This window comes from Desmodus rotundus, chromosome 12 (genome assembly GCF_022682495.2).
Source record: "Desmodus rotundus isolate HL8 chromosome 12, HLdesRot8A.1, whole genome shotgun sequence".
Lineage (NCBI taxonomy): Eukaryota > Metazoa > Chordata > Mammalia > Chiroptera > Phyllostomidae > Desmodus > Desmodus rotundus.
This window is the reverse complement of record NC_071398.1, coordinates 45,550,424-45,571,132: the sequence shown is the minus strand read 5'-3', so window position 1 is coordinate 45,571,132 and position 20,709 is coordinate 45,550,424. Positions and strand designations below refer to the sequence as shown.

General features: G+C 51.9%; 1 protein-coding gene, 1 long non-coding RNA gene and 1 pseudogene across 4 annotated transcripts; 2 read left to right on the top strand and 1 right to left on the bottom strand.

Moving 5' to 3' along the window:
* Window positions 1–2,228: 2,228 nt before the first annotated feature.
* Window positions 2,229–11,086, top strand: BCAT2 (branched chain amino acid transaminase 2). Of its 2 annotated transcripts, none has more exons than XM_053915319.1 (11): window positions 2,229–2,366; window positions 5,735–5,809; window positions 6,135–6,338; window positions 7,246–7,356; window positions 7,438–7,557; window positions 7,715–7,878; window positions 8,865–9,007; window positions 9,184–9,269; window positions 9,486–9,626; window positions 9,703–9,777; window positions 10,649–11,086. In XM_053915319.1, exons 1-11 carry the CDS (start codon window positions 2,343–2,345, stop codon window positions 10,685–10,687), a joined length of 1,182 nt encoding a protein of 393 aa, XP_053771294.1. In that variant the 5' UTR covers window positions 2,229–2,342; the 3' UTR covers window positions 10,688–11,086. The 2 variants fall into 2 exon arrangements, with proteins under 2 accessions (XP_053771294.1, XP_053771293.1); XM_053915318.1 differs by having other exon boundaries at window positions 2,247–2,450.
* On the bottom strand, window positions 2,445–5,245 carry LOC112310189 (uncharacterized). Of its 2 annotated transcripts, XR_006656322.3 has the most exons (4): window positions 5,124–5,245; window positions 4,531–4,660; window positions 2,729–2,985; window positions 2,445–2,569 (listed from the first exon to the last, which is right to left on the bottom strand). It is a non-coding gene; the product is annotated as an uncharacterized lncRNA (long non-coding RNA). The 2 variants fall into 2 exon arrangements; XR_002975354.4 differs by having other exon boundaries at window positions 2,445–2,985; window positions 5,124–5,243.
* Window positions 11,087–11,231: 145 nt separating the features above from the next.
* Window positions 11,232–13,402, top strand: LOC112310081 (H/ACA ribonucleoprotein complex subunit 1 pseudogene; annotated as a pseudogene).
* Window positions 13,403–20,709: the final 7,307 nt, after the last annotated feature.

Sequence of the window (20,709 nt, the reverse complement as noted above, 5' to 3'; positions counted from 1 at the left end):
TTTCGATCCGCACCGCCACCCCGTCCCCCCTCACTCTAGCCCTACGCTTGGCCTCATCCCGAGGGACTGCAACTCCCAGCAGACCTTGTGGCAGGAGCCTCACGCCATGGCCTCCAGGGAAAAATGTTGCAGGTTGGCTTCACCAGTGACCCAGTTAAAAGGTTCGCAGGGGAGAGTCAATTAAGCTCTAATTAGGAGATAACATAGGAGATGAAGCCAAAGGTTCTCCTGTTTGTTTTTGGCCCTTAGTGGAGCAGGAGGGTGGGTGGCCGGCGCTAAACGTTCTGAGGGCAGGGGAGGCTGGGGATTGAGAACCCTGGGGCAGAGAGAGGAAGAGCTAGGGGTCCGGACTTCTGGGTTTGGGGAAGGAGGAAACAGGGCGGGTAGGAAACTGGGGGGCTTCGGTCTCCCCTGCTTTGGAGGGCTGACTCTGGACTTCTCCCAGCCCCCGCCCCCGGGGCGCTAGGCACAGTCGGGGGTGTGTCCCACAGGTGAGGGGGTGGAGCTGCATGGCTGCTGTGGATTGGCAGTTGAGGGGGGTGTGAGGCAATCGCTGATTGGCAGAGGCGTGACCAAGCAGTCTTTTTTTATTTTTCGTTTTTATTTTTAGAGACAGCGGAAGGGAGGGAGTAACAGGGAGAGAAACATCGAGGTGTGAGAGATACATCAATCCGTTGCTTGTTGCACGCCCCAGCCAGGAACCTGGCCAGAAACCCAGGCATGTGCCCTAATTGGGAATCAACTCGTGACCCGCGGTTCCCAGGCGGGGACTCACACCAGCCAGGGCCCCAGCAGTCCTGCGGGCACCGCCTCCCCCCCCCCCCCCCCCCCGCCCTGCCAAGCCCCTGGCGAGGCGGTGAGGCGGGAAGGAATGAAAGCTGGAAGACACCCTGCTAGGGGAATGTTTGGAATTTGACTGCCCGGGCCTGTGGCTGTTAGGGCTGGGGAACAGAATTTGGGGCAAAATTTTCCAGAGTAAAACTATGGAGGGATAGTGGCTTTGGGCTTGAGTTTGAGGATACAGCAGAAACAATCGTTTGGAGTCACAATAATCTGGACGCAGGAGTTGGGGGAGCTCTGACCACGGAAGGTTTGAGCAACACAGTGACTGAGGAGCGATCGGCTAACTCTGCCTCTGGGGGTTCTGAAGTTGGGGAAACCCTCAGGAAGGGGGGCAAGCAGGAAATCTTTGCTCTAGAAGCTGTTCTTAGGGCTCATTGATAAGTTGGGGAATTGGAAATGTTCAGGCCCCACTGATGTAAAGAACTGGAAGGAGGCGTGGTGAACCGTGTATGTTTTTATGGCTTAAAAATGACAGAAAAACTGTATTCAAACAGGGTTTTTGCCCGCAACCCCTTCCTCCCTGCAGGCCACCCTCTTCAGAGGCCTTTTCCCAAAGTCCTTACTCTTTTTATGTACGTGATACGCACCCACCGACAAGTAGAGTGTACTTTTTTCCCCTTTCACCGAGGAAGGGATCGAGATCTGCGAAGGTCCTGGCCTTTCTTCTCGTACAGATCGGGGAACTCAAGAGTTAAAGATTTGAGCCTTAGCTGGCAGGCGTTGACTAATGCTTGCGGAAAGCTGTTATTCCAGGAGCTGGAATACATGACCTACTGACTCCAGGAGGTTGACAAGCAATTCAAACTTTGTGCCCCAGGGGGCCTGCAAGTCACTGTGTTCCAGGGAGGCCATGTCCAGGACACAGGTGAAGAACCGTTGATGAACAGATAAAGTACTAGGAAGACCGCCCCTCCGCCCCCTGCCCCACTGCAACCCTTATCCAATTAAACTTTTTTCTGCAACCCCTTACCTACCCTTCCTCCTCCTCCTCAAAAAAAAAAAGAAAAGAAAAGAAAAGAAAAAAGAAGGCTGGTTTGAGATGGGATGTTAAGACGGATTTTAGGGTGCATAACCCGCCGTCTTCTCAGATCGCCAACGTGTGAATAAAGCGCCCATAAAGATTCAGTCCTTGTCTCTCCTTATTGGTTCTGATAGTGACAGAAACGGCGGACTATGGAGGTTTCATTACGGGCTGCTTCTCCTCACTCCCGCTCTGGGGCAGAACCTATGAAAATGGACCTTTGAAAACGCCGCATGCACGCTCTTGAACGGCAGCAGCGTGGCTGCAACAGACCCTGGAGGGGGCTGGGAGGAGGGAGTATTTCCATTTACTCTCATTCCGGGGGCGCGTTCTAGCGCATGCGCCCCGCAGCAGGCTCCGTCTCCTGCAGGGCACCCTGTAATAATGGAATCCTGGGGCGCTCAGAGCGAGGGGGCGTGGACCGGGCGGGGCCGGACGTCTTAATCTGGGGCGGGCACACTTCCCCGCCGCACCGACCATGGCCGGAGCCGCACTGGGGCAGGTGGGTCCGCGGCGGCCCCGCGCCGCGGGGCTGGAGAGCCCCCGCCGGGAGGCGCACTTCCGGGAGGACCCCGCGGCGCAGCCGGTCCGTCTTGGCGCCGCTCCTCCGCACTCGGGTTCCGCTGCGAGGCGTGGCGGAGGAGAGGGGGCCCCGTTGGAAAGGAGTGCGGAGCTTTGGTGGGCGGTGGCGGTGGCGGGTGGTGGCTGGAGGGTGGTAGTTGGCGGGAAGGAGACCGGGACGGGAGGTCCGAGAAGGGAAACATGGAGGAGGGGACAGTTATGGGAGAGGCACGGGACTGGGTGGGGGACTAAGAAGGGAGTCGTCAGCCTGTGGAGGCTCCGGGATAGGCCCCCAGTACTTACAGGGGAGGGGGTGGGCTGCAGGCGCAGAGGGCATCCTCAGGTCTGGACTGGGAATTGGATTCCAGGCCCTTTTTTCTCGGAACTGAAGGTTAAGATAGTTGTGTGCCCGAGACCCCTTATCTACGGGAATGAAGCTCCGCACCTGGGTTGGCCATCGAGGCGGGTTCGCATGGTCAGAGAGACAAGAGACGCTCCGGGCAAGACTGGACACAGTCCATTTCTGCTGACGTGACGTCAACCAGCAGAGTGCAGGAAGCCTATGATCGCAGAAAACCAGGTTTCTCAGTGGAGAAGGAAACAGTGAGGGCTCCGAGACGGGGAGGTCATTACAACCCTTGACAGCTACAGCGTAACCTTGGAGCGGCGTTCCTGCGGCTCGCTTTGCCCCTGACTATGGCTGGGTCTTTTATCCTGGCCTGATGGAGAGCAGGGCGGGTTTTTACTTTTTGGTCGTTTCAGTGGCTAATGGAGACAGGCCTGGGCTGTGACTGGGCCACTCCTGGGCATTGTGGTGGGACAGTCGTGGGCAGTGACAGGTCTGAGGTTGGGCTGTGGAGAGTCTCAGGCGACCACAGGACAGTTCTGGCCTGTGATGGGGGAGCCCTGGGTTATAATGGGACAGTTCTACATGTGAAGGGACCAGTCCTGGGTTGTGACAAGGATGGTTTCGAGGTTTTACTGGGACCATTTGGAGCTGTGATAGGGACAGTCCCCGGGTGAGACTGCACAGTGATGGGGACTTTCTCTGGGCTGCGATGCGGGGGGCAGTTCTGAAGTGTGAAAGACAGTGCTAGCTAGATGATGACAGAAACAACCCCCAGCTTTGATGGGGACACTCCTGGGCCACGTTGGGAGACAGGCCTGGATTGTGGTGGGGACAGGCCTGGTCTGTAATGAGACAGTAGAGATTCTGCCCTGTGCACACGCCCCCCAACCTTCCTCGTTTCTTAATTCATCCCCATTACTTTTACACTCTTTGTTCCAAAGCCCATCTACCATCCTTGGCGCCCAATCCCTATGGCTTGGCGTGTCGGGTGGTGGGTGTCAGCTGAGGTGAAACCCCTGCCCCTGGAGAAATGTCCTGGGAGGCAGAAGGCGGTTTCTCCCAGACTGACAGGGACTCTGTCTGGGGCGGGTGCAGATTTCTCATCTGAACACTGACAGGCCCCTTCTCTGTTCTGCGGGCGTTTTTCTGCCCCTTTCTGTTTCTCCTGGATGCCGCTGTCTCTAAGCATCGCTGAGACAGTTTCTCTTCAGGTCGTCCGTGCTCTTGCTGACATCCAGCCTTCATCTGTTGCCTTTTCCCTTGTTCTCTCCCTCGTGGCTTCTCTTTATTCCACCCTCTGTATCTTGCCTTGATTTCTCCCGGCCTCGCTTCCCCTGAGTGTCTCTCCCTCTTAGTTGCTCTTTTCGCCTCTCTCCTTATGATCGTTTCTACTTTGGCATCTCTAGGTCTCGTCCTCTATTCTTTCCAGTTCGTGTTTTCTATTTCCATGTCTCTCTTTCTCACTCTAGCTCTTCCCTACCTTACTCTCTTTTATTTTTATCCATTCTGGTTCCCTCTGCAGGCTGCTCCCTTGCCCAGGCGCTGGCTGTCTCTGCCCAGCTGTGGGTATTCTGTCTCCTCTCCCAGGCCATAGGCTTATGCAGGCTACACATTGCCACCTAGAGGTCATGTATTGGAGCAACACGAATCATGCCAGAAGCCCATGGTCCCACACTATCCAGGGCTACTCCTCGGACTTGGCAGCCCAGACTTTGGGACATTGCAGCCCCTCAGCCCCCCTCCCCCCATGACTCACCTACTGACCAGTCACCGCTGCCACTCACATCCATTCTCGCTGGTTGGTGTCAGCTCACGCAGCTCACGGGCAGGAGCAGGCTACGCTGTTGTCTCCCCAGTCCTGGGGACGCAGCTGTCTTCCCCCAGGGCTGGGAAAAGAGGCCTGTGAGGTCCCAGAACACTGGGTAGGGGGCACCCTGCTGGCCTCAGGCAGGAGCACAGGAGAAGTGTTTATCTGGACAGTGTCCATTGATGACCGGGGCGGGTGGCCCCCAGGTCTGTGTGGCTACTACCCCTTTGTCCTGGGATCTGAAGGGCACTGGGGTCACTGGGGTTCACAGTGGGCAGGGGGCTTCAAGTAATCTGAATTCAGTGGATCTGATACCCTGGAAGAATACAGACCTGGGCTCCCGGGTCTGAGGGCAGGGGGCTGGGGACCTGGGCTCCCGGGTCTGAGAGAGGAGGGGCTGGGAATGTGAATTCCTGGGTCTGAGGGAGGAGGAAGAGGCTAGGGATGTAGATCTTGGGTCCTGGGAGCACATGACCTAATAGGTCCCCCACTTTTCTAACTCTTAATCAGAATTCGGGTCCTCCAGCAAGGCCTTCACTTACCTGCGTTCCTTCCCCCAACGTCTTCTGCCTGAACTGGTCTCAGGGCTGGGGCCAAAGTTCTGTGGGGTGGGAGGTGCCTGTGTTTGACTTTGTCTGGCATGGAGGAGGGAATGGGAGCTGAGTCAGCACTTTCTGGGAATGGCCCTCATAGGGACAGGGAGGGACTTGGCTTCCTTCAGGATCACTTCCTGCTACCTGCTAATCAGGATAGAGCAAAAGACTTGGCCAGCCCTGGCCTGGTGGCTCAGTTGGTTGGAGCATCATCTTGTATACCTAAGAGTTGCAGGTTCGATTTCTCGTCAGGGCAGTTGCCTGGGTTTCGGATTCCATTCCTGGTTGGGGTGCAAGCAGGAATCTGCTGATCGGTGTTTCTCTCTCACATCAATGTTTCTCTCTCTCCCTTCCTCTGTCTCTAACATAGATAAAACATATCCTTGGGTGAGCATTTATAAAACCAAGCCTTGGCCAGACCGTATGAGCCGTTGAGAGTGCTCTGGGCCTGGGACAGGTCAGAGGGACCTCCCAAGTGAAGGAAGTGGCAAAGGTGTTGCCAGGGCTTTGGCTTTCTCTGTCTCCTGGCCTCACGATCTTTCTTCCATCCCCATCCCCAGATTTGGGTCCGAAAACTTTTCCCTGTCCCTTGGCTTCTGTGTGGTCCCAGAAGATATGCCTCATCCAGCTTCAAGGTAAAAGGCAGGGACTATACTTTTAGGGCCCAAGGAAGAGGGGCTGGGGGCCTGAACTGCTGGATCTGGGAAAGGAAGGGGGTGCTGGGAATGGGCTTTGGGAATCTGTAAAAGACCCAGGGTTCAAAGGTCAAGGTGGGTGGCAATCAGGTAGTCTTAACTGCCTGCCTTAGGGCTGTGGGAAAGAGTTGAAACTGCATGTGAAGAAGCCACTGGAGCCTCTTCCCTCTGTCTCTTGGCCCCAGGGACTTATGGGAGTTGTAGTTTTTCAGTTTGGAAGTGGTGGCCAGATTCCAGGATACTCAGGTCCCCTTTCTTTTCTCAGGCTGCAGACTTGCAGCTGGAAATGACACAGAAGCCTCATAAGAAGCCCGAACCCGGCGATACCCTGGTGTTTGGGAAGACGTTCACCGACCACATGCTGATGGTGGAATGGACCGATAGCAAGGGCTGGAGCCAGCCCCGAATCCAGCCCTTCCAGAACCTCTCGCTGCACCCGGCCTGCTCCGCTCTTCACTACTCACTGCAGGTGGCACAGCTGACAGCCGCCTCTGCCCGTTTCTCTCTGCATCTCCTCCCTCTTGTTCTGTCTGTGGCCGGGTCCCCCACCCTGGGTCTGCTTTTTGTGTGTTTCCTCCTGCCGTGTACACACCATCTATCTTCAGAGGTTTCTCACATTCCGGGCCGTGTGCTGGGATCCCCAGGGTCCCCGAAATTAGCAGATCCAGTTCCCTTGCCTGAAAACCACATGTTTTGGTTACAAGCCAGTGTGATCTGAACTCTGATGATGGCAGCTGAGGCATCGTGGGGGGCCAGGAGAGGAACCCAGTTCTACCAATACCTTGAAAGAAAGTGGGGTCTGTCTGGGCAAAGAGGGGGACATAGGGTGTCAGAGAGAGAGGGGACAGCCAGTACAGGACAGCACAAAGAAGAGCCCAGCCTATTTGGGGGGATTGTGGGACTGGTGCGGTGCATGAGGCCGAGGGTATCCTCGGAGCCGCAGAGGAGCGCAGGGGCTGGGACCTTGTCAAAGGCGCCAGGAGCCCTGGCTGGTGTGGCTCAGTGGATTGAGTGCCGGCCAGTGAGCCAAAGGGCCACACCAGCCAGGGCAACACAAGGACTCTTTAAAAACATAACTCCCACACCACCAGCAGTCCTGAGAAAGAGACACCTTAAGCAGTAAGTTCTCTCCGCCCCTCCATCTCTGGGTGGCGCTCTTCTGCTTTCTCTAGTCTCTGTCCTTTGCTTTTTTGATCATCTCTGTATCTTGTCTCTCTGGGTCTCTTCTCTCTCTCCCTCTCCCTCCGTGTGTTCAGCGGCTCCGTCGCCCCACCCCCCAGCCGCGTCTGTGCGTCTGCGTCCTTATGCCTGGGCATCAGTCTGCGTCTCGCTGTCTCTCACTGTCTCTCCCTGACTGTCGGCGGTGACCCCCGCAGCTCTTCGAGGGCATGAAGGCGTTCAGAGGCAGCGACCAGCAGGTGCGCCTCTTCCGGCCCTGGCTCAACATGGACCGCATGCTGCGCTCCGCGCTGCGCCTGTGCCTGCCGGTGAGGGGCCCTGGCCACCCTGGTCGGGGAGGGCGAGGGGTGCAGCGAGAGTCCCCCCTGATGCGTCCAAATCCCTTGCAGAGTTTCGACAAGGCCGAGTTACTGGAGTGCATCCGCCGGCTCGTGGAGGTGGACAAGGACTGGGTTCCAGACAGCCCCGGCGCCAGCCTCTACGTGCGCCCTTTCTTCATTGGGAACGAGGTGGGTCCGACTCTCAGTGCGAGGAGGCGGTGGGGCTAGGGAACCGGACTGGGGTGGGGGAATCCTAAAGGGCAGGGCTGGGGACCTGGACTCCTGGGTCAGGGGTGGGGCGTGAGGCCTGAACTGGGATCCTGATGCCCCCTTCCGCCCATCGCAGCCCTCGCTAGGGGTCGCCAGATCCACGCGAGCCCTCCTGTTGGTCATTCTCAGCCCCGTGGGCTCCTACTTCCCGGGAGACGCTCTGAACCCTGTCTCCCTCCTGGCTGACCCAGCCTTCGTCCGCGCCTGGGTGGGTGGGGTCGGAGACTGCAAGCTAGGGGGGTAAGTAGTCTCGCCCCCACGCCACTGGACGCCCAAGACCGGGGTGTAGTGCCGCGCTCTGGGCTGTGTCTTGGATGTCCCTTGCCCTCCCTGTCCTGATTCACATGATTGGGGACAGCTCCGCCCACAAATTGGAATGTGAGGTCATTAGCGGCGTGGTGGTGAATGCGAGTGCATGTGGGATGTGCAGCGTGGGGGGCGGGGTTGGGTGGAGGTCAGTATGGCAAAGCCAGTATTGGTCCCTTGGGAAGCTTCCGGAAATAAGGTTTACACTTAGTTCGTCCGTCTCACCTTGGGTAGCCTCCCCTGAACACACAGGCTCGGCCCCCTCCCCCTCCCCAGCTCTCCTAGGCCCTTGGGCCTCTGGTGCCCTGTGTAAGCGCTTTCTGTGAAAGTCACTCTCACCAGCAGCCGTGGTTCAGGGCAGCAGGGAGGGGCTCCTGGTTAGTGATCAGGGCAGAGAGTGGGGTGGCAAGTGTGGTCACAGCCGGGAGTTCATTCAGGTCCTTTCCAACACACATCTCATGGGGTGTCCTGGGGGCCAGGTCCGCGCTGCATGAAGCCAGGTCCAGATGAGTCAGGTCTGGCCCCTGCCCTCCAGGGGCTCCCGGGCAGGGGGGAGCACCAGTGTCCAGGGCAGCATGTGCCCTGATGGAGGTGACGGGACATTTCCAGAGTCTTCACAGAGGAGCCAGTCTTAAGGGTGGGAAGGAGATGATTTCCTGGGTACAAAGGTGGTAAACAGTTTCTCATCCTGGGGGCCACAGGTGTGGGGGCTGGGGGGCAGGGCCGAGTCACGGATGTGGTCAGGGAAGGAGCTGAGTCTGGTACAGGCCAGACCCTGAACTCCAGACTGAGGGGCTGTGACCTGGTTCCGGAGTGGCTGGGGGCCCTGGGAGGAGCAGGGTCAGTCCCGGTGTAGAAGGACCCATCTGGGGCCATGCGGGGGTTTGCTTGCCCTCGTCCGCCATGTTGTCCTTCGCCAGGAACTACGGGCCCACAGTGTTTGTGCAGCAGGAGGCGAAAAATAAGGGCTGTGAACAGGTCCTCTGGCTGTACGGGCCCGACCACCAGCTGACCGAGGTGGGCACCATGAACATCTTCGTCTACTGGACCCACAAGGATGGGGGTGAGCCCACCCGCACGCCCGCCTGCGCTCCTGCCCACACCCTGGTGGAAGTGGGTGGTGTCCTAATTCCTCGCAGATTGCAGCGCTCAGGGATTGGCGTGGGCTGGCCCCCTAAGAGGATGGGAGGTGGTGCATGAGGGTGTGAGTGACACCCCCATCCCTTACACCCAACCCAGCGCTGGAACTGGTGACCCCTGCACTGGACGGTATCATCTTGCCTGGGGTGGTCAGACAGAGTCTGCTGGACATGGCTCGGACCTGGGTGAGGGCGTGATGGGGTCCTGCTGTGTTGGGGGCCAGTGTATCGGGGGCTGAGGTGGGAGCTGGGGTACACTGGCTTGTCTCTGTCCCCCTCTCTCTGGGTGTCTGTCCCCCACCCCTTGGGTCTCTGTCTTTCTCACCAACCTCAAGGCGGGAGAGGCAGGTGTCCACAGCAGGGCAGCGCCCCGGGCTAACAAGCCCGCGCCTCGCCCTGCAGCGTGAGTTCCGGGTGGTAGAGGGTAAGATCACCATGAAGGACTTTCTGCGAGCACTGGACGAGGGCCGGGTTCTCGAAGTCTTTGGCTCCGGCACCGCTTGCCAGGTCTGCCCCGTGAATCGAATCCTGTACCAAGGCAAGGTGAGGTGGCGCTGCACCTGGAGACGGGAGAGAAGACAGGACAGGATCCCATGCCTCACCGCGCCTTCTTCCCCAGGACTTCCACATCCCCACCATGGAAAATGGGCCTGAGCTCATCCTCCGCTTCCACAAGGAGCTGAAGGCCATCCAGGTGAGGTGCAGTCTCTGGGAGATGGGCTGGTTGCTGGTTCCCCAGAGAAGTTCACGTCCCATGAGCCTCTGGGCTGAGAGCCCACCCCTCCCTCAGTAGTCCCACCAGAGGATAAGACACTCCCATCCGTCTCGGGGCCCCTGCCTGAGTTGGCTTGCCTTGATCTTCTGTAGCCTAGAACACCCCTTGGGGCTCAGTGTCCCTTTCCTGGCAGCCTGGTAGCCCTAGCTTGAGAAATCCCTTTCCCTGAACCCCTGCGGACCCCCAGTGTCCTTCTGGTGGGAGAAACCCCCTTCCCACCAGCCTGTGGGACTTCAAGTCGGCCTCTGGCCACGAAGGTCCACTCCCCATGGATTCCCCCGGAGCCCTGGGCTATCCCTCTGGCCTGAGAAATCTCTGCTACAAGCCTCTAGACCCAGGGCTGTTTCCTCTCATAAGCCTCTGGAAGTTATTTCCATTCGTCTGAGCCAAGATATCTTTCCGGTGAACCCCTGGGCTCAACTCCTGGCACTTGCTCTAGAGCTTCTGTAAACTCTGTAAAAGCATCGAGACTTACAACTTCTCTTCTCTCAACTACCCGGGGTTTCTCCACTGGTTTTTTCCAAGAGCCTTTGGGGGCTTAGAATAACTCCTTTGCAGAACTACATCTCCCCGAAGCCTCTGCGCGGTCCTGGCAATGATTCCCAAACCCCGCCACCCCCGCCCCCGCCCCGCCTCCGCACGATCGCGGGCGGCCTTCTGGGGAGCAGACTGCATCTCCTAAGGAGGGCCTGGGGTGCAACTCTGCCCGCACTCAGCCTGGGATGCCCCAGGGCCTGCTGGGAATTGCAGTGTGACTGCCCTCTCTCGCTCTGTTTCCCTTGCCCTGCAGTATGGAGGAAAAGCCCACGAGTGGATGCTGCCCGTGTGACGCTGCTGCAGACCGTGCCTGGCCACCGCGAGGATCCACTGGCCTGTAGCATCTAATCCTAGCCGGTTCATCATCACCTCCCCACCAATGGTTGTCCTGAAGTGCAATAATTAAAAGGCCGGGAGGGGGCCCGACGCCTGGGTCTCTCGCGCCCCCTCGTGGTCGCTACACTCCCAAAGCCATAAGGGCCGGACCCAGGCGTCTGGGCCCCTAGCTCCGTCTCAGGCCTGGGGGATTGGGATTCCCCGCTGCTCTGCGTGTTGAGGGGTCAAGTAAACTCCTTGGCCCCGACTCCGCACCTCTCTGTTCTTTTCTCAGGCTGGATCTCCTAAGTGCTGCCCTTGATTTTTTTTTCCCTCTTTTTGCTGCAATTTTGAAATAAAATACCAAAAAACAAGACATTAGCTGTCATCTGCAGTGATGCAGCAACTCAGGGACTCTAGGGTTCTATCCGGGAGTCGCGGTCCTCTGCCCGTTCACCTTCAGTCCTCGCTCTCAACGCCCTGGCGGTTTCTCTGATGTGGGAGATTCTTCCGCTTCCTCATGAACTGGGCTTGGCTTCTTCCCCTGCTAACCTGCGACTCCCCTTCTTCCCCACCCTGGGGACAGTCCCACTGCACATGAAGTCACGGGGCCACCCCTATGGTGAAGGAAGGAATTTTGGGGTATATATATTCACATTTCAGATAACACTTTTTAGAGAGCAATTCTTTTTAAAAAGAATTTCCTAATAACTGTGACCTTGGGGAAGGGAAGTGAGGTTACCTCCCTTAGCCTCAGTTTTCTCATTAAAAAAAAATTCATTGATTTCAGAGAGAGAAAAGTATTGATTTATCATTTCACTTGTTTATGGGCTCATTGGTTAATTTTTTATGTGCCCTGACAAGGATTGAACCTACAACCTTGGCATATGGGGACGACACTCTAACCTAACTGCGCTGCTTTCTCATTTTTTTAAACAAGACTTTATAGGGGAAGGGAGGGAGAGAGAGGGAGAGAAACATCAATGTGTAATTGCCTCCTGAGCGCCTCCTACTGGGGACGTGGCCTGAAACCCAGGCATGTACCCTGACTGGGAATCGAACTGGAAACCCTTTACTTTGCTGGCTGGCGTTTAATCCACTGAGCCACACCAGCCTAGGCTGTTTTCTCATTTTTTAAAATGAGGATAGTAGTACTCATCCATTAAGGCCAAACAGGATTAAATGGGTTATTCCATGTTAGATGCTTAGAACAAAGACTGGCGTTATAATATTGCTCTTATTTTTGACAATTGAATTTGCCTTATGATTTTCTAGCTTTATTCAAAAAGTTGTCCAATTCTGTGAGAAAATGAATATCTGTAAAGATTGGATGTATTTAATTATATAATAGGTAGGGGACTTAATGGTTTCAGAAAATTGGTTTTCTTCAAAATATTTTAAGTCCTCTTCATGCATAAGGATGTTCTTCATTTGAAAATAGCTAATATACACTAAGTGGAGAGAACTAAAATGTGAGTTTACATTTAATCTAGTAATCGGAATTCTGAAAAATTTACAAAAATATTTTTGGATTCATATACTAAAACCACTTTAGATATTTGATTTTCTGAATATAAAAGCTTTAATTGCACTCACCATGTCCAACAGTACTGCATTTGGATATGATCATTTTTGTTGGTTTCTAAAAAAACACTAATTCATAATGAGTCCCTCCCCCCACCAAAAAACACACACAGATTAGTCTAACTGTGAGTGCTAAATACCAATTCTAAGTTAATGGTCTAATCAGGAATATAAATAAGCCCTGACTGGTGTGGCTCAGTGGCTTGGGCATCTCCCACAAACCCAAGGGTTGGCAATTTGATTCCAGGTCAGGGCACGTGCCTGGATTGCAGGCCAGGTCCCCAGTAGGGGGTGTGCGAGAGGCGACCACACACGGATGATTTTCTCCTTCTCTTTCTCCACTCCCCTCTCTCTAAAAGTAAAATTAAAACAATCTTTAGCGGCCCGCCGCGCACGTGGGTCTGTATTAGGAGAGTTCCTGCATCCCTGTGAAGATGACATCGTTTGTAAATGTACCACAGGTGAAAATAAGGTGCCTTATTTCAATGCTCCGGTTTATTTAGAAAACAAAGAACAAATTGGAAAAGTGGATGAAATATTTGGACAACTTAGAGATTTTTATTTTTCAGTTAAACTGTCAGAAAACATGAAGGCATCATCCTTTAAAAAACTACAGAAGTTTTATATAGACCCATATAAGCTGTTGCCACTGCAGAGGTTTTTACCTCAACCTCCAGGTGAGAAGGGACCTCCAAGAGGCGGTGGCAGAGGTGGTCGAGGAGGAGGAGGAGGCAGAGGTGGTAGAGGCGGTGGCTTTAGAGGTGGAAGAGGAGGAGGAAGAGGTGGAGACTTCAGAGGAGGAAGAGGAGGGAGTGGTGGTTTCAGAGGGAGAGGACATTAGCTATAACAGTTGACAGAGGAACTTTACCAGTTGATTTCTGCATTAACCTGCACGACCTACTTCTGGGGATCAGAGATTTGTTTTTTGAGCAAGTCTTGAAGTCCTGGGGATTATATGGCAGTGGCATTCGGATGTCAGCGTCACTCAAACATGAGTGCGACAGAATAGGAGGCATTTATGCTCTAAAGGAGTCTGAACAGGTGTTCTGATGTTTTGTGTTCTGCTTGGAATTGTGGTTGCTTAATAAATGGACAGCTTTCATATGAAGCATATTTGAATTTTTATAATAAAAGTGTCTTTTATCCTTTAAAAAAACAATCTTTAAACAAATAAAAAAGAATATTAATAAAATCAATTATATGTTCTATACAGGAACACGTAGCATATAAAAATAGTGGCGATAATAAAAAGTATGTACATATGTACATATCTTCCTTGTTATAAGGAAAAGTAATGGACAATTAGATTAAATTGAGGCTCCCGGAAAAGAACTAAAGGAGTTCATCACCACCAGCCAAGTACCACGAGGAAAGTTAAAGGGACCTCTTTAAGAAGAAAAAAATTATTCGCAGATCATATATCTGTTAAGGACCTGTCTGTTCCGTCGTGTAGCTGAGTGGATTTAGGCAAAGCGACTCCGTCTCTGGGCCTCAGTTTTCCGGGCCTCCATAAAATGGAGATAATAATAGCGCCGCTCACGGGCTTGTTGGGAGGGTTAAATAGGACAATCCTGCGGTCACTTTGTCGGGACAGCAAGGCCAGGGAGGCTCTGGACCATCAGGGGGCGCCAAAACCCCACACACCCAAAGTTGGGGGCGTGGCCAAGGCACACACTCAGAAGGAATGGGCCTAGCTTCCAGGTGCCTGTCTCAGGTGAACCAACTATCCCCACAAACACCCACCCCCGCCCCCGCCCCCGCCCCCGCCCCCGCCCCCGCCCAGGAACCGTTGGGTTTGCTTCGGACCTCAGAGAGGGAATTAAATCACTCTTATCACTTGGGAAATTGTGAGGGCTTTTGGAGCACTGTGCCAAATATATTTCTTATTATAAATCACAGGGCCAGTTCCAACTGAGGCTTTCAGGACGAAAGCTATCAGCATGCGGAGCTTTAGCATATATTGATCAGCAGATACACAGTTGTCATATTAATTGATTCACCCCCCCCACCTGTGCTGGAGGGCTTTGGACGCTGGCCAGCCCTTGGTGTTTCCCTTTCGGTTTTTATTTTTAGTTTAGTTAGGGGTGTGTGTGTGTGCTTCGTGTTTTTATTTTGTCTTCCCATTCTGGTGTGATGCTGATTAAAAAAAAAAAACCTAACCTGAGGACATTCATTGCTTTTAGAGAGAGAGGAGGGAGAGAGGAACATTGATTGGTTGCCTCCCATACTCGCGGGGACAGGGGATCATATGCAACCAGGCGATCAGATCCAACCTGCAACATTTTGGTTATGGGACAAAGCTCCAACCACTGAGCCACTCGGCCAAGGCTGTGGTGCTGATTATTTAAAAATCAACTTTAGCCCTGACTGGTGTGGCTCAGTGGATTGGGTGTTCCTGCAAACCAAAAGTTACAGGTTCCATTACCGGTCACGGCACACACCTGGGTTGCGAACCAGGTGCCTGGTTGGGGGCGTGCAAGAGGCAACCAATCGATGTTTCTCTCACACATTGATGTTTCTCTCCCTCTTTTTCTCCCTCCCTCCCCCTCTTCTCTAAAAATATAAATTCTTTATATTTTTAAAGAATATTTTCTTAATATTCTTTATTTATATTTTTAGAGAAGAGGGGGAGGGAGGGAGGAAAAGAGGGAGAGAAACATGGATGTGTGGTTGCCCCTCACGGGCCCCCTACTGGGGACCTGGCCTGCAACCCAGGCATGTGCCCTGACTGGGAATCAAACCAGCAACCCTTTAATTCACAGCCTGTGCTCAATCCACTGAACTACACCAGCCAGGTTAAAATCTTTTTTTTTTTAATGAATTTTAAAAAGCCCTGGCTGGGTAGCTGAGTTGGTTAGCACGCCGTCCACGTATGCCAAGGTTGTGGGTTGAATCCCTGGTCAGAGCACATACAAGAATCAACCAATGAGCCCTGGCTGGTGAGGCTCAGTGGACTGAGTGCTGGCCTGTGAACCAAAGGGTCACCTGTTGATTGTCAGTCAGGGCACGTGCCTGGGTTGTGGCCAGGTCCCCAGTAGGGGGTGTGTGAGAGGCAACTGATCTACATATCTCTGCACATTGAGTTTTCTCTGCCAATTAGACTTTACATGAAGGAGAAATAAAAATCAGTAGTTTAAACCACTGATATCTCAGAGTTTATTTGCCTCTGTGACTAATACAGGAATCGATTGCCTCTGAGACAGGATGTGGAAGTTTAAACTGAACACGCAGCCCTTTGTGACTTTGCTGTGTGCATATATAACTTTGATAAAAAGAATAAATACAAAAACGAGGAAACAAAGAAAACCCCATCAACTCACTAGAAGGACGGAATGGAAAAAAATAATCTGAATAAACTCCAAGTGGATCAAAGACTTCAGGGTAAAATACGACACCACAGAAGAACGAGACATAAGCGTCGAAAGTTCCTTTGCAATCTGCACGTGGAGAAAAACCTTTGAACTCAGAATCCAAAAGCCATGAAACACCGATACGTTTCATTTAAGTGCATGAAATGGAATCACACATCCTTCCCCTTCCCTTTCCTTTTCTTACCAAACAACACAGTCCTGGAGGCCTTGCGTGGGGAAGGCAAGGCCAGCTTCAGGTGGGGGTGGGGACAGGGGCCCAGAATGGGGTGTCGGGACCTTAGCGTGGTGAGGAGGGCATCCGCTCATAGGCAGCTCAGCACAAAGGGACACTCCCAAGTGGTGGGGCATTAGTGCTGGGAGAGGGGCCACTGGCTCAGGGAGTGAAAACCCACGCTGGGTGGCGAGGGTTTGGGTGGAGGCCGAGGAGGAGAATGGGGAACACACGGGGGAATTAATCGAATAAGTAATTTAAGGAAGATGGACGTCAGATTTCTCACTGACAGAGAAAGGGGGTGTAAATATGGCAAGGGAGCAAATGAGAGGTATTGGACTTGAACTGTGTACGTCATATGCATTCGTGGTTTTCAATAGATATAAATAAGCCCTGACGGGGGGCTGGGTAGGTCAGAGCATCGTCTCAATCTGCCAAGGTTTCGCGTTCCATCCCTGGTCAGGACACGTGCAAGAACCAACCGATGAACGCGTAAATAATGGAACAACAAATCGATGTTTCCCTCTCTTCCCCCTTTCTTCTCTTTATCTAAAATCAATTTTAAAAGTTAAAAATATATGTACATAAAAGAAATGGGAATATGTGAATGTATATATACTGAATTATACCTGTGTGTGTATACAGACGTAATATATAGATGTGTGTATATATGCACTAAATCTCACAAAATAGGGTGGCTGGGTCAAAGGGTGCATTTATGATGTAATAGATGGCGCCAAATTGCCCTCTTTAAAGCGCACAAGTTATCTAAATACATATCCAGTGAATTATTTACATGGTTATCCAACATAGCACTTCTTGACGTGGAAAGTGACTGGAAAGAGCTCAAGAGCCTATTAAAAGGAAAATGACTTATTGTTATTTTACTGTTCATAGTTTCAACAACTGAATCTAAAAAACAAAAACAAACTAAGCAAACAACTAGAACAGGAACAGAATCACAGAAATGGAGATCACCTGGAGGTTATCAGTGGGGAAGGGAAGGTGGGAGAATGGGGAAAAAGTACAGGGAATAAGAAGAATAAATGGTAGGTACAAAATAGACAGGGGGAAGTTAAGAATAGTTTGGGAAATGGAGAAGTCAAAGAACTTGTATGTATGACCCATGGACATGAACTAAAGTGGGGGGAATGCTGGTGGTAGGGGGGTTGCAGCGCGGAGGGTATAAATGGGAGGAAAAATACGGGACAACTGTAATAGCATAATCAACAAAATATACTTTAAAAAAAATAAAGGAAACAGCCCTGGCCGGTGTGGCTCAGTGGATTGAGTGCCAGCCTGTGAAACCAAGGGTCACCGATTAGATTCCCAGTCAGCGCACATGCCTGGGTTGCAGGCCAGGTCCCCAGGTGGGGTGACCACTGACCACCACCGTCCGTGGAGGATCAGCTGTGCAGGGGCAGGGTGGCGATGCTCCAACACGGTCTGTAGCTGTCCACTGGGTGCACCGGCCCTAGGGTTTCCCAGGTGGTGCAGGCCAAGGTCAGCCCCCAACTGTGTCTCTCCGGGGGCCACGCCACCGGAGCTGGAAAGCAATCTGAGATGGCTGCCCCTTGTGCTGGGCTTGGAGATTCCCAGGTGAGGCCAAGCTGTGGCTCTAATCTGGCTGCTGCTAGGGTTCACTGAGGCCAGCTGTGGCTTGCTTGATAGGGTTTAGGAGCCTAGACCAGCCATTATTGTTTCCATTTTTGACAATGATCTGTGAGCATGTTTGTACAAGACTTGTGTGAATATCCATTTTCTTTATCTTCAGTAACACTTAGGAGTGAGACTCGTGGTAGGTGGATGTTTGACTGTCTCACGAAATTGCCAAATTATTTTTCAAAGTGGCTGCACCACCTGCTATTCCCCACCAGCTGTGTGTGAGGGTTTCCGTGGCTCCACCTCCAGCCAACCCTTGGCCTTGGCCTTCTACGATTTGTTCCCCCTGCTTTTACTGAGATGCAATTAATGTGTAACTTTGAGTTAGTTTCAGGCGGACAACACCGTGATTTGACCTATGCATATACAGCAAAATGACAGCCGCCAAGCTAACATCCATGATGTTACATAGTTACAATTTTTTCACGTGATGAGAGCTTTTACGATCTGCTTTCTTAGCAACTTTCCAAAGCGCGACCCAGTATTAACCATAGTTGCTAAGCTGTATGTTACAACCCAAGACTTATTTGTCTTATGCCTGGATGTATTTTTTTAAAAGAGATTTTATTTATTTGTTTTTAGAGATGGAGGAAGGGAGGGAGAAAGAGAGGGAGAGAAACAATGATGTGTGAGAGGAACATGGATCGGTTGCCTCTCCCACATCCCCAACCAGGGACCCGGCCTGCAACCCGGGCGTGTGCCCTGACCAGGAATCAAAACTGCAGCCTCCTGCTTTGCTTTCCAGCGCTCACCCCACTGCGCCACCCCAGCCAGGGAGACTCAGCCTCTTGTTATTGTTCTCTATGGTTAATATTTACATAGATTTGCCCACCTGTTTACCATTTCCTTGTTCCAGTTCCTCCTGCCTACTGGCCCTTTCCTTCCAGCTTCAGTTTGCTTCTTTGTAAATTACATTCCTCAGTAGTTCTTTCAGGGTGGAACATGGTGTAACCGTTTTTCGGTTTCTACTTGCCTGAAAATGTCTTCATATTGTCCTCATGCATTAAAGGTGGCGTGGCTTGTGTTCAAGCCGGGGTGGACAATAAGTTTCTCCCCTGGTGGTGGAGATTTCTGACTTCTGGCTTTCCTTTGTCTGCAAGGTTACCACCCCCCTGGCTTTTTAAAAATGTTCAGCAGATTCACTAGAACGTGTCTAGGTGCTCATGTCTTTTTGTGCCTCTCCGGATACTTTGTGCTTCCTACATCAAAGATTTCATGTCTTTCGTTAAATCTGGAAGTTGTTTTTTCTCTAAATTTGAGAGACAGGGTGGGAGGGATGGATTGGTGGTCCACTTATTTATGTGTTCATTGGTTGACTCTTGTACGTGCCCTGGTCGGGGTTGGAACCCACAACCCTGGTGCCTGGAGACTATGTTCTAACCGACTGAGCTACCCGGCCAGGGTGCCATTATCTTCTGGAAGTTTATCTCACCCTTCATCTCTCTACATTTTCTTCTAGAAGTTTATTGGAACTTTTCATTCTATTTCCGCGCCTCTTCATTTCTTCTTCGGTTTTCCAGCGACTTGACTCTCTGCGCTGCCTTTCAGGTAACATACCGAGATCTGCCTTCCAGTTCGTGAATTCTCCCTTCGTCTGTTTTTACTCTGATGTTTGACTCTCCCAACGAGTTTGTGATTTCAACGCTGATTTCACTTCCATGTTCTTTCATCCCTGCTAGAGTTCTATTCTGTCCATAATAAAATCTTCCAAAAATAAAATAAAATAAAACGATGGGACTCTTAGAGGATGTTTTCCATGCCGTGCTATACAGACAGGACACGGAGGAGATGGATGTGGGAGAGAATTCAGGATCACCACGGTCAGCTTCCTAAGTCATGTGACCATGAGAATGTCCGATGAAGAAAAATAAATGGGTCTCGCCCCGGTCAGTGTGACTCTGTTGGTTGGAGCAACGTCCAGTACACGGAAAAGTCGCAAGTTCGATCCCGGGTCAGGGCGCGGACGGGAAGCAATCGAGGGATGTTTCTCTCTCTCTCTCTCTTTTCCTCTCTCTCTCTCTAAAATTAATAAGTATCCTTGAGCGGAGATTAAAAACAACCCAGGTCTTGTCTTGGAACTTGGGCTTGGTGAGAATCCATTTGGAAGGAGGCCCAGGGCCAAATCCTCAACCATCCAACTGCTAAGCCAAACTCACCTGGAGGATAAGCAAAACCCAACTCCTAAGAAAAATCTACCCTAGGAGAACTCTCTTACCTAGAAGAAGAAAAATGGTAAGAGGGAGTATCGAAATCTTGATCAGAATGGAGGTGCTGAGCCCTGGCTTGTGTGGCTCAATGGATTGAGTGCCCGCCTACAAACCAAAGGGTTGCTGGTTCAATTCCCAGTCAGGGCACGTGCCTGGGTTGTGGGCCAGCTCCCCAGTAGGGGGCGCACGAGAGGCAACCACACATTGATGTTTCTCTTCCTCTCTCCCTCCCTTCTCCACTTTCTAAAAATAAATAAAAATAAAATCTTTAAAAAAGAATAAAATTAAAAAATATATATATACCTGTGTTGAGGAAACACATGTGTACCCATTGTGCCAGCACTTTCGTAACCGTGTAACGTGAGGGGCCAACCAATCAACCTGATCGTCACTGCGCCCCTACTTGTCTCTCCTTCAGGGCATTTAAAGCATCTGTGAGAAGCTGTTACATTAGACTTGTGAAAAATACCAGCAAAATTGTATCACTGGTTTTCTTTTCTTCAAGGCACCTTTTCCCCACAAGGTACTGGTCTTTTTCAAGTTTGTTTTTTTTAAAAAATTGAGCTGACATGCAATATTATATTAATTTTAGGCGTGTGACACAGTGAGCCGACATTTATGTAACTTGCAAAGGGGCCGCCCCGATAAGGTTGGCACTCCCATGACACCCTATGTCGTAATTACGAGACTGGGGACTCTGCTTCCTGTGCCGTGCCTCATGCTCCCGTGACTGCGTTTTATGGCTGGAAATTTGTGCTTCCTAATCCCTTCACGCACAGTGAAAGGAATCTGAGATTACAGACTTTGTTACATTTCATTGGTTAAAATCCCAGTCAGTGTTCAAACGTTTGGAGAAATCTAAAATTGTGAAATTCACGGCTGGCTATTTTTAGCTGTGGAAGGACTCACTGATTATTTAGAGGAAAGGTGATCGCTTAAAAATGGATTAATCATTACCAAAAAA